This window comes from Mytilus californianus, unplaced genomic scaffold, assembly GCF_021869535.1.
Source record: "Mytilus californianus isolate M0D057914Y unplaced genomic scaffold, xbMytCali1.0.p SCAF_3, whole genome shotgun sequence".
Lineage (NCBI taxonomy): Eukaryota > Metazoa > Mollusca > Bivalvia > Mytilida > Mytilidae > Mytilus > Mytilus californianus.
In genome coordinates this window covers 92,792,637-92,812,375 of record NW_026262679.1, presented here as the reverse complement: position 1 = coordinate 92,812,375, position 19,739 = coordinate 92,792,637, and the positions used below count along the sequence as shown (strand labels likewise).

The 19,739-nt window shown below is 32.3% G+C and overlaps 1 protein-coding gene across 1 annotated transcript in view; it reads right to left on the bottom strand.

The window, feature by feature from the left end:
• LOC127735440 (telomerase protein component 1-like) overlaps positions 1 to 19,739 on the bottom strand; it is a 78,838-nt gene that overhangs the window by 3,026 nt on the left and 56,073 nt on the right. Inside the window, exons 39-54 of the mRNA XM_052245600.1 lie at positions 19,078 to 19,197; positions 18,536 to 18,634; positions 17,653 to 17,800; positions 17,101 to 17,204; positions 15,517 to 15,674; positions 14,976 to 15,081; positions 13,925 to 14,041; positions 13,334 to 13,441; positions 11,771 to 11,927; positions 10,896 to 11,044; positions 6,871 to 7,082; positions 5,842 to 5,905; positions 5,415 to 5,533; positions 4,189 to 4,326; positions 2,718 to 2,841; positions 1,638 to 1,811 (exon numbers count right to left, since the gene is read on the bottom strand). Coding sequence (XP_052101560.1) covers positions 1,638 to 1,811; positions 2,718 to 2,841; positions 4,189 to 4,326; positions 5,415 to 5,533; positions 5,842 to 5,905; positions 6,871 to 7,082; positions 10,896 to 11,044; positions 11,771 to 11,927; positions 13,334 to 13,441; positions 13,925 to 14,041; positions 14,976 to 15,081; positions 15,517 to 15,674; positions 17,101 to 17,204; positions 17,653 to 17,800; positions 18,536 to 18,634; positions 19,078 to 19,197 — 2,097 coding nt within the window. The remainder of the gene's footprint in view (positions 1 to 1,637; positions 1,812 to 2,717; positions 2,842 to 4,188; positions 4,327 to 5,414; positions 5,534 to 5,841; positions 5,906 to 6,870; positions 7,083 to 10,895; positions 11,045 to 11,770; positions 11,928 to 13,333; positions 13,442 to 13,924; positions 14,042 to 14,975; positions 15,082 to 15,516; positions 15,675 to 17,100; positions 17,205 to 17,652; positions 17,801 to 18,535; positions 18,635 to 19,077; positions 19,198 to 19,739) is intronic.

The window sequence follows — 19,739 nt, the reverse complement described above, 5'->3', positions numbered from 1 at the left end:
AACAAACAAACAAAAACTAAATATTTTTTTAAAAAATAAAAGAAAAGAAAAGAATTTGATCTTGATATCAATGATACCCTTTACCAGTAATTAAATAGTTAATGAGCAAGAAAATGTGTTCCTAGGACATCACGCCTTGCAAGAACTATTACATTTCTATGTCTAGTGAACCATGAAATCTGGGTCAAACTCTAGTTTAATAAAAATTGATTATGCAAAAGAATATATCAGGAAAGTGAAAGGGTCATAAAATGCTTTCTTGGAGAATAAGAAAACTCTTATGGCATACTATGGTAATTAATAATAATTTATGGTTCTTGATACTTGACTACTACAGATAAAGAGAGTGATGTTTTAAATTTAATCTAAATTTGCTTCTCAACCAATCTAGAGTGTGACTAGTTTGGTCCTTGAATGAACTATCTTGAAACACTAGTTTAAAGGTTCTTGAGCTAGCACTCTATTTATATACTGTGGATGGTTTTTGTTCATATTGGATCCATTGATTCATTTTGAGACTGTCTCTTACTAGTTGATCAGTTTCAGATTAGCTATTAACTTGTTTTTTTCTCATCAAAGATCACAGTCCTTTTTCTAGGCTAGTAAATCAATACATCATCAAGTTTTGTTTTGATCATATGACAATGTTGTCTTATAAATTCATTTTTCAACTAGGGTCTATTTTCAAACAGTTGTTCAAAGGCTGTTATTACTTGATCAACAGCCAGTAAGGTATAATTGCATGTTAATCTTATGATTTCCGTAAATATTAAATTAACTCTGTTGTGTTTACTTTCAATAGAGTCTCCTAAAGTGGATACCTTAATGCAAACTATTGCAAAACTTAAAATACCTTTATTTGACAATACTTTTATTGAACTTAGTCGACATGCTTTCTCCTGGCAGGCAGACGTCATCAGGACAATTCATTTACAGAAATCAGTTACTAAAGTTCAATGCTTGGTACATTAAATTTGACTGAGCAATGTGTGTTGCTATTATTAAGATCTTTTTTAGTCATAAAGCTCCTCACGTTTTATGGTATTTATACATCTTTGGCTTAATTATGTTTGGGTTTAAGCATTTTTGATGAAGGTAAATACAGAAAAGTGTTTTGGATGAACAAAAAAATAAACCTTTCTTTAGTTTAAAAATATCAACTGTTCTTTTTTGCAATAACTCAGATCGAATTGTCACCCTTAAACTGTTTTATAACTCTCTGCTCCCAAAATTCTGAGGAAATTGTGTATGTCTTCTTAAGTACTTATGACAATTAAAGTGATCGAAATCACTATTATAAATGGAAAGATTTGAAGATTTGTGTGCATTATTTCAAATCATACTTTAGTCTTTCTGTGAGGTATGGAGGCAGACAAAAATCTTGATATACACATTTGCATTAAGTAAAGAAAGACATTAATTTGTTTAAAGTTGATGAAATGAGTTTGATGTGTGCCAATATCTAAGAGTCAATTTCAAGTTTTAAGTTGACAAAATTCGAAACAGAAGAAATAGTACAGATTTCTTCACCATCTTAAAATCCAGAGTGATGACATAGACCCAGATTGGATGGATAAAAAATAAATAGTGAAAAATATTATTCTGAGCATGAATGCTTTTTAAATTTGTATACCTACCCTTGTTGTAGACTTAGTTGAGTTGGTTATTTGTCCCTTGGAGTCTCCAACTATATGTACTTTACTATCAACAGCAATGCTGTGTACCCAAACTGGTTGTTTCTTGTGTATGACTACATCTGTGTCAACTGTGTTTGGAATTGAAATCCTGCTGTGAACTTGTATGTTGCATTTCTGAAAGAACAGTTACAAGAATGATACATAGTATGTTCTTAAAACTTTTTGATTAAATAAATCATGTTCACAATCATATACCTATAAATGAATACCATAGAAAACAATAAATGGGGAATGTGTCCATGGAACACAGATGATGACCCCGCTTGCATATCATATAAAGTTTTAAAGGGACATAACTGAAGAACGGTAAAAGTGATCCTACCTAAATTTGTACTTGATCTGTATTTTGTAGTAATAAGCATTGTGTATAAGTTTCATAACATTTAGTTCAGGTAAACATAAGTAAGAGAACGGAAACGAAAAAATTCAGCAATTTTTCCATTTGTAAACTGGCATAACTCTGGAACTGTTAAAGTAACATCACCAAATTTAAACTTGATCTGTATTATGTGGTAATAAGCATTGTGTATAAGTTTCATAACATTTGGTTGAGGGAAACTTAAGCTAGAGAACGGAAACAAAAAATTCAGCAATTTTTCCTTTTGTAAAGGGGCATAACTTTAAAACAGTATAAGTGATGCCACCAAAATTCAAACTTGATCGTGTTTTGTGGTAATAAGCATTGTGTATGAGTTTCACAACATTTCGTTGAGGCAAACTAAAGTTAGAGAATAGAAAACAGACTGACAAGGTTGACAATGGCTAGGTAAACTTAATGCCCCTCCGCTACAATGGGGGCATAAAAAGAAAACTTTGTTTAATTTTAAAAGCAACTGAACAAAATTATACAGGTTTATTATCACATTCCCAAAAATCTGTGCAGAAAATAAAAATGTTGGACAAACAGGAAATTCTAATCAAAGATTTACACATCAAATTTGTTCTTGTGTGATAACATACCAATCCTTGTTAGAACCTGCGTCCAGATAAATAAGAAAATATGTAATTGGTAAGCTTTACCTTCTCCATTGTAATTTTCATTTCAATCACCATTCCACTAGCAGTGGTAGCATAGAGATGTCCAGGTTTAGACTTTGTCTGGTACAAACTTAATATCCAGTCTGCTTGATCCACTATACATTTTCTGTAACATTATAAAAAGATTGATTTTTGATTGATTGTTGGGTGTTTTAATGCCACTTTCTGCACACATGGCTATATCATGGTGGCCTATTTTATTGGTCAAGGAAGCCACAGTACCTGGAGGATATAATTAAAAATCGGAATCTTTGTCAAAAACCATTTTTCTTAGGAAGGTTAGAACTCACAACCTTAGTGTTGACAGTCTTTTTAATAAAGGAAGATTGCAATTTTATAAGACCTACAAAGTATGATTTACAATTAATTAGGGTACAAAATTGAGTCTTTTATGCATACATTAAACAATGTTATCAAACTCATTTGTTGCTTTTTTTGTTTGTTTGCAGTATCATTTGTGCAAAGTTTGGTAGTCACAAAAATTCTGTTTGTGTAAAATATTTTAGGCAGATACATAAGCAGGGATAAACGATTTGAAATGTACCTTTTAGATTTATCAAGTCATAAAAATGTGTCCACTTCAATTGTATAAAGCTGGCTCCTATAATTTTAAAACTCTTTTTTTCCATTCTTAGCATTTCATTTTTTTTATACTTTTGATGAAAAAAAAATTTCTGTCAGCAAAAACAAAGATAATGTAACTACACAAGTCCATGACGTTGCTGAAATATCTTTAATGTAGTTGCATCTAAAATGCAACTGCATACTTAATATTTATTTTTCTCCAAATAACACTTTTGAAAGTTACTGGAACACACAATCATCAATTCAGTAATCCGAAACATTGGTACTTTATGGTAATGAGTGAATGAAATGATAAAAGGATACCCCAACTAGCAAAATGGATTATCTACCCTTTAACTTGTTGGACAAGGATTATATCCTTTAAGGAGATCCTCAGTTAGTGTTCTACAACAATTTAATCAGTATCGGTTCAACATTTTTGGACATATGAGAGAATGAGAGACTATTCTCACATATTGCAACACTGCAGTAAGAAAGTTTGAATATCTCCCCTTCAGCATGCAGGATAGGGATTATATATATACAATATGCTCTTCTTCTGATAGCATTTTACAACTGTGTACATTTTCATCAATATATGTCCATCTGCTTAGAAGATGCACTAACAAGGTACATGTATGACTGACAGAAGGGCAGATGGACAAATAGATAGACAAGTGGATTCATATATATACCCAAAACTTTGGTTAGGGTACTACAATAAAAGACAGAATGGACATAAAATGTTGTTATCAAACTTTGTAGTAGAACCAAGCATTATCAAAGTGTAACATTTAAATGTTCATTTGTTTGTATGTTTTTTATTGTTTGGTTACTGTGTAATTGACATTCCCTTTTTTACTTAGCACCTAATAATCATAGACCGTACCTCTCAACCTGTCTGTTGATCTTATATACAGTTACTTCCCCTTTCCAATTGCCAGAGAAGAAGTGAGCTGTGGATGTAGACTGTAGCAGACAAGTCACAGGTGTTGAACCATTTTCTATTACAGAGGACTTCTCAATTCTAAAATAAAGACAAAATTTATATTTTGTAGATAGACAATAGCATAACAAAAACCTTTTGTTCTTCACCCAATTTCAAGGTAAATTTGGATGATTGAATAGAAGCTATATATTTCTTAATTTTAAAGTATGATTCATTGTAGGGGGTGACCATTAGATATTCTGGGGAGGGGAGGCAGGAGGATATTTCCCCAGATTGATCTATTATTTTTATCTGCTTCTATGCATGCTTATTTTTTTCCTCTCATTTTTATACACATTTGTTTCCTGCATTTTGTGTTGCAGAACATTCAATTTCATCCTGTCTTGTGCATACTTATATATTTTCAGTTCTTACTAGGCCTAGTTATTCATTTTCAAAATTCTCCTTCCCACCCCCAGAAAATCAAATGGTTGTCCCCTTACAACAATTGTAGAGAAATATTGTTTTTTCTTACCAAGATTTTTGTAGTAATTTTTAGTTTGTTAATAATGATTCTTTCTGTAAAGACAGCTAACATTTTCATGAAAAATGAGTACAAATTGTAAATTCATCTACCAACACAATCTGTAACTATCACTACCCATGGAACACCTACATACTAGACAATAGCTCAATACAATAAACTTGGGGTTCCTAGTAGAGTCCCCTGGCAAAAAGAGCTAATTTCTTCAAGCTACAGATGTTGTTTTTATCAATCCAAAGAAATTTCAAAACATTTTGCCTTGTAGTTTCAGATGCAAAGATTTTTTAAATTGGCTAATCAGAATTAAAGACTTTCTCTTGTGTACAGATTTTCATTCCATTTAATGACGCTTTATATTTGTAGAGGATCTTTTAAATATCATTACTACCTTAATTTTAAAATGCCAATGTGGTTTCAGAAGAATTGAAGAGTAAAATGGTCAAAGGACAGACAGAAAAACAATGGACACGAAATGATGACAAAGATTTACATGTGCCTATGTTCCTGATGTCAGAGTTAAACACTTGTAAAACACTTACAAAGGGAAATTACTTAATAACAGACAGAGATAAACAGAGATAAAACTAGAAACCTCCTGGTGATATGGTGTCATCATTAAAGTTACATGATTGTAAAAACATACCTCTTGATTTTCATGCCATCTCTTGTGACAGACCAAGAAACAATTTGTCCATCTTCACCTGCTGTTATAACATGATCGTCAATTTGGAATAAAGCAGCATTAACAGACTTCTTGGAAACCTGTCAGTGACAAATGGAATAACTTATAATTGCTAATGAAAAACATCATTATACATTTTCAGCATACATTAAAACAAGATGACTAAACTTTCTCATAAATCTGTCACAACAAAACTGAGTAAATGTGCGCCATGATGAAATTTGAATTAAAAAAATCAACATCAAAAGAATTGTTTGAATTTTTTTCAGGTTTAACATGCTATATTTGGAAATACATACAACTTTATTCAATAAAGGAAATTTGATTTGTACCTGTTAAAGTAAGTTATGTATACGAATAAAAAGTGATAACAAGAAGATATGTTTACCTGCATAGATCTCTCACAAACAAATACGCCATTGTCTATGCTCCAGAACTTTACAACACCATCCCTTCAACAGAAGAAAACAATATAAAACTGAAAGGAAAACTTCATTAAAATCATATATATTATTGTCTCCTTCATAAAAGAAAAGACTGTCAGTCCAAGCGGCATATATTTTTTGTCCAAGTGTAACTGGTCTTTGTTTTCCACCATAGCCAATGGATTTATATCACGGATCAGACTGAAGTGAGGCAGATCTTTTAAAAAAATTTTCAATAGAACTCACTCAAATTTGGTGGAACTTTCAGTAAAAATTTCAATTCTAGGCTCAGCTGGAACAAGGTTGCATATCACTAAATGTAAAGAAATTCTGGCCAAGCACCAAATATTGTAAATGGTGACATTTTTCTAATAAAAGTTGGACACATTTATTTGGTTAATGAAGTTTCAATTTCACCTTATTGTCAAATTCCATGAAGAGAAAATTATTAAACTAGGAAATGCACCAAAAAATGAATATAAATTATGCTTTTATTATCTAGTTGTGAAATTTATTTCCCAAAACATATGTATTAAATAATTTCTGTTGATATTCACCTATAATGAAATATTTGATCTGATCAACATAATAATTGTCTCAATTAATTTTTTTAAAGCCTACAATATTTATATGGAAGTAAATATATTATTGTCAGGACACAAATTTGGTAACTCATGAGCAAACAGAGGGAGAGTTTTTTCCTCATATACTTTTAAGTTTGTGAAAAAACCCTATCATTGGAGAGGTCAACAATAGTACTAACAATAACTATATGTCATACTGAATTAGCTATTAATTACAGTACCTGAAAATACTTATTTATTGGACAAGACAATTTTACCCTCATGGAGTATGAACCATTTTAAATAACTGGCAGAGCACTGTGTATTAAAGAGCACCCACCAATGGGAGAAAATTAAGTCAAGTATTCCATTGGATTGTAGTCGTGTATAAATCTATCTTTTCTATTTTAATCTATGCTGATCTCATACCTGCTTCCAGTCAGTAATCCTGCTCCATTTTCTATAGAAATGACAAATGTCACTGATCCATTATGTCCTGTATCTGATGCTGTTGTTGACAATTGTGGAGCCCACAGACGGACAGACTTGTCTAGACTGCTTGTACACAATTTTCCCTGTGCGTCAGATGATACACTGAGAACTCTGTCATCGTGTCCTGACATACTGGCAAGCTCATTAGCCTAAAAAACAATAAAATGCTTCGCTGGGCGCAGCTTGATACGACCGCAGAGGTCGAACCCTGAACAGTTGGGGCAAGTATGGACACAACATTCAAGCTTGATACAGCTCTGAATTTGGATTGTGATTAAATATTTGACACAGCATAGGTTTCTGACACAGAAAGAATGTGGTCTAAGAACTTCAATTTTTTTAATTTACCTATTATGGTCCAAAGTCCAAAATCAAAATACATGGTTAGATTCAGCATATCAAAGAACCCCATATATTCAATTTTTGTTGAAATCAATCAAAGTTTAATTTTGGACCCCAACTTGGACAAACTTGAAAACTGGTCCCATAATCAAAAATCTAAACACATGTTTAGATTCAGCATATCAAAGTACCCCAAGAATTCAATTTTTGTTAAAATCAAACTAAGTTTAATTTTGGACCCTTTGGACCTTAATGTAGACCAATTTAAAAAACGGGACCCAAAATTAAAAATCTTAAAACACGGTTAGATTTGACATATCAAAGAACCCCAATAATTCAATTTTTGATGAAATCAAACAAAGTTTAATTTTGGACCCTTTTGACCTCAATATGAACCAATTTGATAGAGGGCCCACAAAATAAAAAATCTAAATACATGGTTAGATTCAGCATATCAAAGAACCCCATATATTCAATTTTTGTTGAAATCAAACAAAGTTTAATTTTGGACCCCAATTTGGACCAACTTGAAAACTGGGCCAAAAATCTAAAATCTAAATACATGTTTAGATTCAGCATATCAAAGAACCCCATATATTCAATTTTTGTTGAAATCAAACAAAGTTTAATTTTGGACCCCACCTTTGACCAACTTGAAAACTGGTCCCATAATCAAAAATCTAAACACATGTTTAGATTCAGCATATCAAAGAACCCCAAAAATTCAATTTTTCTTAAAATCAAACTAAGTTTAATTTTGGACCCTTTGGACCTTAATGTAGACCAATTTAAAAAACGGGACCCAAAATTAAAAATCTAAATACACGGTTAGATTTGGCATATCAAAGAACTCCAATAATGAAATTTTTGATGAAATCAAACAAAGTTTAATTTTGGACCCTTTTGACCTCAATATGAACCAATTTGATAGCGGGCCCACAAATAAAAAATCTAAATACATGGTTAGATTCAGCATATCAAAGAACCCCATATATTCAATTTTTGTTGAAATCAAACAAAGTTTAATTTTGGACCCCAACTTGGACCAACTTGAAAACTGGGCCAAAAATCTAAAATCTAAATACATGTTTAGATTCAGCATATCAAAGAACCCCATATATTCAATTTTTGTTGAAATAAAACAAAGTTTAATTTTGGACCCCAACTTGGACCAACTTGAAAACTGGGCCCATAATCAAAAATCTAAACACATGTTTAGATTCAGCATATCAAAGAACCCCAAGAATTCAATTTTTGTTAAAATTAAACTAAGTTTAATTTTGGACCCTTTGGACCTTAATGTAGACCAATTTAAAAACGGGACCCAAAATTAAAAATCTAAATACACGGTTAGATTTGGCATATCAAAGAACCCCAATAATTCAATTTTTGATGAAATCAAACAAAGTTTAATTTTGGACCCTTTTGACCTCAATATGAACCAATTTGATAGCGGGTCCACAAATAAAAAATCTAAATACATGGTTAGATTCAGCATATCAAAGAACCCCAAGAATTCAATTTTTGATGAAATCAAACAAAGTTTAATTTTGGACCCTTTTGACCTCAATGTGGACAAAGTTGATAACGGGGCCCAAAAATCAAAAATCTAAATACATGGTTAGATTCAGCATATCAAAGAACCCCATATATTCAATTTTTGTTGAAATCAAACAAAGTTAAATTTTGGACCCCGATTTGGACCAACTTGAAAACTGGGCCCATAATCAAAAATCTAAATACATGTTTAGATTCAGCATATCAAAGAACCCTAAAAATTCAATTTTTGTTAAAATCAAACTAAGTTTAATTTTGGACCCTTCTGACCTTAATGTAGACCAATTTGAAAACGGAACCAAAAATTAAGAATCTAAATACACGGTTAGATTCGGCATATCAAAGAACCCCAATAATTCAATTTTTGATGAAATCAAACAAAGTTAAATTTTGGACCCTTTGGACCTCAATGTGGACCAATTTAAAAACGGGGCCCAAAATCCAAAAACTTAATACACGGTTAGATTCAGCATATTAAATACCCAAGAATTCAAGAATAAAACCCCATTGAAATGGATCAAGAAATAAGCAATTTATACGAAGTATCTTCTTTTGCACAATACTGTGCAATTGAATATTTCTTGCTATTGTGCAATACTGTACAATTGACAATTTCTTGCTATTGCACAATATTGTGCTATTGGATATTTCTTGCTATTGCGCAATACTGTGCAATTGAAGATTTCTTGCTATTGCGCAATACTGTGCAATTGAAGATTTCTTGCTATTGTGCAATACTGTGCAATTGAAAATTTCTTGCTATTGCACAATACTTATTATATAATAATTTACACATCCTGTTTGGTGTGTATCTCCTACCATATCATTATTATTTGCTTTTAAATATTAATCAGAAATAACCAACTTAAAATGGAAAATTTTAAAAGAAAAAAAAAAAGGAAAAAAAGAAAAAAAAAGAAAAAAAAAAATCCCCCCCCAAATTTTTTGAACCCCCTTATGATTCATCACCCCCAAACTCAATCCCAGCCTTCCCTTTGTGGTATGGTACCTTGCAGTACAATTTCAGAGAGATCCATACACTTGAACACAAGTTATTGTCTGGAAACTAGAAAAATGCTTATTTTTGGCCCCTTTTTGGCCCCCAATTCCTAAACGTTTCGGGCAATTACCCCCAAACTCAATTCCAGCTTTCCCTTTGTGATATGGAACCTTGTAGTACAATTTCAGAAATATCCAAACACTTACACACAAGTTATTGTCATGAAACTAGAAAAATGCTTGTTTTTTGCCCCTTTTTTGGCCCCTAATTCCTAAAATTTTGAGGCAATTACCCCCAAAATCAATTACAGCCTTCCCTTTGTGATATGGAACCTTGTGGTACAATGTCAGAGAGATCCATACACTTACACACAAGTTATTGTCTGGAAGTTACAAAAATGCTTATTTTTGGCCCCTTTTTGGCCCCTAATTCCTTAACTGTTGGTACCATAACCCCCAAAATCAATCCCAACCTTCCTTTCGTGGTATTGAACCTTATGGTAAAATTTCATGGAGATCCATTCACTTTAACTAAAGTTAGAGTGCGAAAACCAATGTGTCTTCGGACGACGCCAGACGACGACGGCGACGACGACGACGACGACGTCGACGACGACGATGCCAACGTCATACCAATATACGACCAAAAAATTTTCAATTTTTGCGGTCGTATAAAAAGGACAGATGTACAGACAAACAATTACAAGACAATTATAAAAAATAAACCTAAGCTGTGGAAAATACAAACTCATATCAAAACCACGAGAGATAAAAATAGATGATCCACACCTATTTTAGAACTTATCTGAGACATTCCTGATATCAACCTTTGATTCAAATTTCATAAAAATTCTGAAGAATTGTACACATGAGAGTGCTTACAAGACCAGACTAACACACAAATGCACATATGGAAGCCCAGTATTTCTCTGTCCACTTCACAGCCTTGCACTGGGGACAAAAAACACACAAACCTCATCTGATACTCTGAATAAGGTACCACCTTTGCCTACATCTTTAAAATTGACAAAAACACACTAAAAAAAAAATGCACATTATTTTACCTGCAATGGTTGCCAGACCCTGACTGTACCGTCATCTCCACAAGTAGCTACAAGTACATCATCCATCCTCACACCTGGACGTTTGGATTTCTTTGCCTTCTTAGCAGCCTCTGCTGATTCTACCATATCTGCCCAGGATGTGTTTGCATCTTTAAAAAAAAATGGCAAATTGATATTCATTACAACTTCAAGTCATGTAGAGAAATGTGTGCAAGTTTGAAGGATTCTGTTTAACAGTTTTCAATGAGAATTGGATTAAAATGTGACACAAATGCTGAAACAAGACTACTACAGGTGAAATCCCTGAATCACCCCAGCTGGACACTGCCAGGTGACACAATAAAGTGGTTTCAATGAAATTTAGTATTAATTAATTTCAATTGATCTTTATATCTTTATAATAATATTGCCTGCACGTGTGTCATGACAACATCTATATTTATGCCTACATATTTCAGTGCCTTAAAACAATCGATTGTTATGATTGAAAAATGCAGTTTGCAAAGAATTGAAGAAAAAATATTTCTGATAACAAAGTGAATAAATATTTATACCTAAATGAAATTTAAAAGTACTATACTATTCTTTTTATCTTGTTTGTTATTTATAGTACAATACTGTTAACACAGACATTTTTGTAATGTTTTGATAATTGCAAAAAGTGCAACAGGATTAGTTTTCGCAAAAATTAAAACTTGTATTTTAAACTATGGTGGCATTTTTTGTCTTCAGCATTTCCTGAAACCACAATAACCAACCACACACTGTTGCTCATTGTGCAACAATCTCAATAATAAATGAACGCAAAGATTCTTGAATTTTGAAAGAAAGCTTTTTTGAGATCCCTGGACAAACAGTAGTGTTAAAATATTTACCCTCTTCTTCCTCTTCTGTCTCATCTTTGCTTGTTTTGACAATCATATCACATCCATTGACTCTCTGTGTATGTCCATACAGTGTTGTGATCTCTGTACCTTTCTGTGACCAAACTTTGACTGCTCCATCACTACTGCAGGACACTATACAACCATACTATAGAACAAACAAGTTAAACTGAGAGAGATTTCTTATTTATGATACCCAATCTATAAGTTTTCGGTAAACAGGAAGTTTATGAGTAATGGATGTGAAAATATATCAAAAAGTAAATTTTGCTCACATGAAGCTTGATGCCTAAATTTAGGAAGCTCTGATTAATAGTTCTTCAGAAAAATAAAATCAAACAGTAATGGGACAGAGGGAATGGACAGACAGAAACATAGACGGAAGAATGGACAGAAACATGGATGGAAGGAAGGACAAACATAACCAGTTTACCCCCCTCCCCAATTTCCTTAAGAGCTGAAGAATAATTATCTAGCATTTAACAGTGGACTAAAATTTTGGATTATTATTTTTTAAAATAGGCTTATATGTTACTTATTTACAGCATTAACCATACATGTGTTTAAAGCGGTCAATTCTATTTCAATACACCTTATCGCTATTCCCGGCTGACCCGAGAATCTGTCCCGCTTGAACTTTTGACGTCATATAACAATCCCTTTTCCATTGTGGCGTCAGATATTTTGTATTGTGACGTCAAAATTTTATGGGAACCTGTGTGATGTCCAGTAATGGCGGACAAATAGCGATAAGGTGTATACTATCAGTATCAAGCATTATTTAAAATGTAATAAGCCTGGTATCTTTGATGAATTTTTAGGTCTGCTCAAATACCATCTGCTTAATTTAGGTATGCATTTCTATATCAAGCTGTTTCAAATGAACAATAATGATTTCAATACATTTGTACTCAATACTTTTTTTAAATAGCTAATGATAAAATAGAAATCAAAGACCAGTTGTAATATAATTGCTTAATTTGTAATGATTTATGTTATGACAAAAGAATTCTCAATAATTAGGGAATGGTAAAAACAAAATGACTCAAAGGGAAAAATCGCAGTAAATAGTTTGTGTGCATTTTAATAAAGAATTTAATTGTTTTTTCACTCAGGAAAATGGTAAAAATTACAACTTCCATAGGAGAGCAAACTTTCTGTAAAGCTTCAAGGAACTGGGTTGAAAAACTGAAGGAAGAGTTGATTACACAACTGTCTTTTGAATAGTTTGCTAAAAAATAACCAAGTTCAAAAGTCTGAAAATGCATATGTCACTATGCTAAGTATGCCCCCTCTCTTCCTAAAGTATTGGAAAACCAGGAGTAGGTGTCTGACAGATCGGAAAGGGCTCACACCTTACCTCGAGCATTCCTGAAGAGACATTGATTGTTATGTTATTACAACTCACCACTGCTGAGGGGCTGACTAAATATGAAGTCATCTTGTACAGTAGTACTTAAGAAAAGAGTAAAGATAATTTTAAGTTCACTCAACATATTGATTGAGCTCAAAGGAATTCCCTAGATATTTTGATTCCTTATGAAAATTACTTACACTATAGGATATAGCATTAATTCCGGCCATGTGACCTGTTAGTGTTGATTTCTCTGTTCCTGTTGCAGAATCCCAAACCTTTAAGTTGAAATCAACAGAAGAAGTCACCTGAAAAAATAAAAATATTAGTGGTCATTTAGTTGACCTTTATGATTTCAAACACATTTAATTTTAATAGGCATTTCTCTGATTTTTATCTGAATTTTATTTGGTAATTTTCTTTATTCTAATTCTTACAATCAGCATTACATTAAACATAATCATCAAAGAATTATTACCTGAAATAACAATCCAGGCTTAATATTGTTGTTTGCATTTGGACTTATCAACATTTCAGTTGCACCCAAATTGTTTTCTATATACACAATTTTTTTTCTTCATATTAGTGACAATAAACAAACTGGTAAAATAGCAACACATAAATTAACATGTAAGCTATGCAAAACTTTCAAAGTCTCTTGAACCATGAACAAGGGAGCAGGGCCAAAAACTGTCTCTGTGTACTAGAAGCCATAAATTTATACAAAGAGAATTTGAGACCTTACGCAGATCTTCAATCTTTTGGGTTACTATAAAGTCTGTAGTACTTACTATGAAGTCCGCTATATTTGACCACTGACATCCAGTTATCCAGTCTTTATGACAATCACTCAGGACATTCATTAGAAGTGGTTCTGTTTCCCAGGTCACCTGGTAAATTCTTATACTCTGATAGAAAAAGGGATAAATATTATATTACATAAATAATTATAAGATAACAAATTTTTTATTTATATTGATTTTGTCCACTGAACTTTTATAGCTTACTATATTAATGGGTTTTGCTCATATTGGAAGGCTGTATGGTGACCTATAGATGCTTTCGTCCACATCATTTGGTCTCTGGTGGATAGTTGTCTCAATGGCAATCATACCACGTTTCCTTATTTTATATTTAATACAGATGCAGGTGAAAAATTTATAATATAAAAGATATATAAAATATTTATGGATAATACAACTTTATAGCTTTTCAACATCTAACTATGGCAAAATAATCATTAGTAAAGTACATTGATTTACAAAAAAATAGAAATTTAAGAAATATGTTTTTTTCAATCACACGTCAATTTTCGCTATCTAGATGTTAGCTTGTGTATAGTTATACAGACACTTTTAAAAGTAGTATTCTACGAAAAATAGACACATTTATATGCAAATTTTCCTCAGATTGTTAAGTGCATGTAATCATTAATTATCTTTTTTTCAAATTTTAAACATGACACAAAAGGATGCTGGTTGTTATTCATGTTTAGTTTTTTTTAAATTCTGCTGCAAAATCAGTCACAGATAAGTGGAAAGTTGGCACTGAATATAGACCTATTGACCCCAAAAATTGTTAAGCTTCTTCCACTTCACCATGTCTTCAATTTGTATAAAGTTTCACTCCTATTCATGCAAAGCAACTCAAGTTACTATCTGGCAACTATTTGTTTTGGAAACTCAGCCGATATTTTTATTTATCCTTTCTGAAAATATGTTGCAAGGCAGATAATAACTCTATACATTAATTGTAAAATGTCTATGAAACTTTAAAAAAAAGTCCAAGTAACTTGCTAAAGCTTCAAGAAACAAATTATATCACAGTTTCAGTAAAACTTACTGCATCCCTGCTTGCTGTTGCCAATAAGGAGCCTTCATGGTTAAATGTACAGCTGGTTACTGGTCCTACATGGCCTGTTAAAGTTGAAAAAACTTTGAGCTTTGATCTGCAAAAATAAATAAATAAACATAATAAAGTAAACAGTACACTTGTCACAAAAAAGCATTTAATTATTCAAAGTATCAAGAATTCAAGCATATGCATGTAAGGTCTTTTTCCTGAAAATGAAAGTGAGAGATTAGGAAGAGACGTTAACAATTCCTCTACAACCAACACTTTCTTCCATATATCAAATGGACATGTTTTTATAAGAATGGCAAAGTGAGCCTGTGTTAGGGAAAACAATTACCTAAACCTTGAAAATCATGGCAAAATCTGTATAAATGATATTCAAGATACATATTTATGAAAATAAAGGACACATCCAGAAAATAGGACTGAAAATAACATTTTTTGCTTAAAAAATGGCAGTAATTTTTTAATTGACAGAACACTGTTTAGACCCCCACCCCCCTTTCCAATTTTTTTGTTGAATGCTTACTTCTTTGATAAATCCTTTTCCTTTGGTGCTGGAAACAATGTACAAGTAAAATCTTCAGATCCTACAGCCATCAACTTTTTGGTAAGTGCTACACATAATACAGGTTTGGTGAAGTTTGTCAGTGTCATACCTCCTAAAGATTCTTTTGTACTTGTAATCTGAAATATTATAACTATTTGATTATACCAGTCAAACTTCTTCTAGCAAATGGAAAATGTAAAAAAGTTTATGAAAGGTTATGTGATTGATTGCTGGTTATTAAAACCAATTTCAGCACTCTTGGCTACATTGTGGGTAGCTAGGTTTTTTTGGTGGAGGAAGCCAGAGTAACTGGAGAGAACCATAGACCTTCGACAGGGAAACTGGCAATCCCAGTCAATTAAGATCAGTCAAAAGCACCTTACAACAAGTGGGTTCTAACTCACCCCCTTATCATTTATCTCAATGACTGTTCATCACTATTAAAGGTCTAGTTGCAAATATTTCATGCATATTCAAGATGAAATTTGTCTACAACCATCTTAAATTCTGGAAAAATATGGACTTGACCTATAGTTGCTAACTTCAACATCATTTGGTCTCTGGTGGAGAGTTGTCTCATTGGCAATGATAACAAATCTTTTTTTTATATTTAATTTCCTACCATGATTTGTCAATCCCAGCTACCATTATAGTTAAAATAAGGAAATGTTATAACTACTGTTGTTCTGAGCAAAATGTTACTGTTATATACAGTGTGTTTTCCAAGGATATGTGTTTAACTGACATAAAATTAACTACTGATTGTAGCATCTCCTAACAATATGTGTTTAATTGACATAGAATTATCAACTGATTGTGGCATCTCCTAACAATATACAATTATTGCCCGTAGAAAAGGTGAATATCCAAAATTGTCAACATGAAAAGGTTATTTCACTGAGGGCACAGCCTGAAGTGAAATAATTTTTTAGGGTTGACAATTTTGGATATTCATCGCTTCTAAAGGGCCACAATTGTTTTATTATACTGAACTAACAGTGGAAGGGCCTTTTGAACCATTGAAAAAGCACTTACCTTACTGTATCGTAACAAACACAAGTTAACGTTCAAAAATAAATTTGTGTCTTAGTATTTCTTGTATGTACAACAAAGGTAGAATCTTTTTGTAAAATATTGATGGCCCTGAAAAGGACCGTTTATAAGAGATATCCTCAGCACTAGATGCATTTCCAAAGCCTTGTTTCCTCGTCACTCAATAGGCTTCCTGTAACGTGAACGTTGCCATTTTCTTTACTTGTGTCTGTGACATCATTTTCATGGAAGATAACTCGTGTACAAATCAAGAAACTCAAAAGGTTATTCACCGGTGAATAATAGGGTTATTCACCACTGGTGTAAATTTTTAGGGTTATTCGTCCTTCCTTGCAATTAAATGAAAATTAACTGAATTATTCCATGTCACTTGATAACGTGTTACCCAATAGAATTGTTTATGATATATGTAAGGTATAATAATATGTGTTTAACTGACATAGAATAATCAACTGATTGTGGAATCTCACTCCATCACAATATTACTATTTTGGAACAATTTATACTTACAGTCATTGTATTATCATCTGATCCTGCCACTACCATACCATCTCCAACATATTTGATACACCTAACTGAAGCTGTATGGAGTTTTTCGTCAAAAATTTCCCATCCTACAATCAATATAGACCAATAACAAAATAGTGACTATTTTTTCAACTTAATAATAGTAAAATTTCTCATGCCTTTCAATTTTACTGACAAATGATTTAAGTCCACATGAAGGATCAAGATAGTCTAAGATGGATATGGTATATTATCAAACCTCGTCATTTAAGAATATTTCTGATTGGTCAAATATCTATCACATGATGATGACATTTGTAAGATTTCCTTTGACATCCTATATATTCACCAACCAAGGGTGACAATAGTTATATTTACTTCATAACAACCCTGAATTTCCTCCACCAGGTGAGTACAGAAAATAGTCTGAATTTGATTGATGCATTGTTGTTTGATTTGCTGTGGCTTTATATCAGCATATATGTTGCAGAGGACTGATAGTGGACACATTCTCTGTTGCTTCTCTAACCATTAAAATAAAGAGTTCAATTTTACCTGTCATTACGTCAAAAGCTCTAATATTTCCACTGTGGTATCCAACAAATACAACATCACAATCTGGGTGAAGTGCTACTGACATGGCTGCACCATGTTCCTCCATACCAATACATTGTACTGGTTTCCCAAGGTTACCAGACCATACCTTTATATTCAAAAATATCATATATTATAGATTTTTTTCCTGAGGGTTTTTCCAGGAAAAAGATGTATGGAGGGATTAGACAAAACTTTTTTTATAACACACCACCCATAACCATTAATTTTAATTTTCATTTGTTACATAAATGTATTTGCTTCCACCCCTTACCAACGGAAAAAAATATCATAAGGCGTTCAACTCTCCTCACATTTTTTCCTGCAAAAGCCCTGAGTGAATTCTAGAGGATGTATCTAAAGATGTGCCAGCCTCACCAACAACATAGATTTCTGAATTATGTCTACTGTAGATTCATAATCATTAGTAGACTACTACTTCTTATGGTTTTTTTATGCATAGATGAGCCACAAAATATTAAGTGCAAGCATTGAACCAAAATACCCAAATTCATAAAGGCTTGTTTGCAGAATATGTCACAACAACTAATTCAAGTAATAGGAAAGTACAAATTTTCCTCAATCCACATTATAAAAATAAAATGCTGACTGAAAAAGGTCAGACAGAGAAACATCAAAGTTGAAGCTTACATATTGGGACTTCAATTAAATTCAAAAATAAATTTCTGTAAAGACTTTATACATTTCAAAATTGCTAGAAAAAGCATTATGTCGACCTCATAATATTACGTCTAGGAAAACAAGTGTTGATGGGTTGCTGTCTCATTGACCTTTATCTCTCATTTCCATTTATTCATATAAACTACTAAACACAAATCATTACCTTGACTTTATGATCATCACTAACTGTAATCAATTCTTTACCAGATGGAGAGAACGTCAGTTTGTTGATAGGTAATGAGTGACCCTGGATATTTCCAACCTGAAGGAAGTAAAACAATACTTTATTAAGAGGGTACATAACATTTTAGGAGGCTATGAAATAGCATGGTGAAATTAAAGCATCTTTTTTATACAGATTAAAAGTTTCATAGGAGACAACATCTCCTGATTTTGGCTTTTTTGTTGTTTTTGTGGAATCCACTGGCTTCAATCCTAATTAAATATTGGCTGTTTGTTGCTTCCTTAATGTCCAGTAGCAAATATTTCATGCATAATCAGGACTAGAAATTAACTACATATTGAGATTGTTCAGTTAAATAGTCATCTATCTCAAGAAAATAAACGATGGACACCATGCCTTGCTGACACTTTCTGCAATTTTGAGATATTTTGAAATATATTTGATTTAAGATCAATTTGAGCTTCCAAATTGCTTCAATTCCTTTCATCTATACTTTGACATGAATGTAAACTATTGTTTACCTGGGTTCCATTGAAGGCTGACCAGAGTTTAACATCACCATCTAAAGAGGCCGAGGCAATGTGACGTCCTGATGGAGAATAGGCTACATCCCTGACTGATGTCTTGTGTCCACGTAACACCTGAAAGAAGAAAATTTATATGACTAGTAACTAGTATCTAAATTTTAATTTCAAACAAGTGCAGACTTGTTATAATTCTACAAGAAATTTTAATTATTCTACCAAAAAGTTCATAAAATGTACTATTTTCATGTGATCATTCAAAAGTTTATTCTAATTACGTCACAAACTATTCAATAATTCAATGGATTTGAGTAATCATTAGTAATTGTCTTAATAATAATTGGATTGAGTCTAAATATATGATTATAGGTCAGTGTTATATACAAATTAGAGTTGACAGTATGTAACCTTCTTAACCTTGATTGAAATAGCACCATTTTCAAATGAATGACCTCTTCCTTGTAATCAGTCCAGCTTTTTAAAAGGCATAAATACATCTTTACTGTTTCCTAATGAAAATGTTCAAGGAAGTTGCCATTTAGCCCTTGCAACTTTTCTGTATATTAAGCATTGGCAGACTCAGGAGGTTGTAGAAGGTGAACCACTTTGACTGGAAAAAAATTTGTGGCATAAAATCATCAAAACATTTTTTAATCACT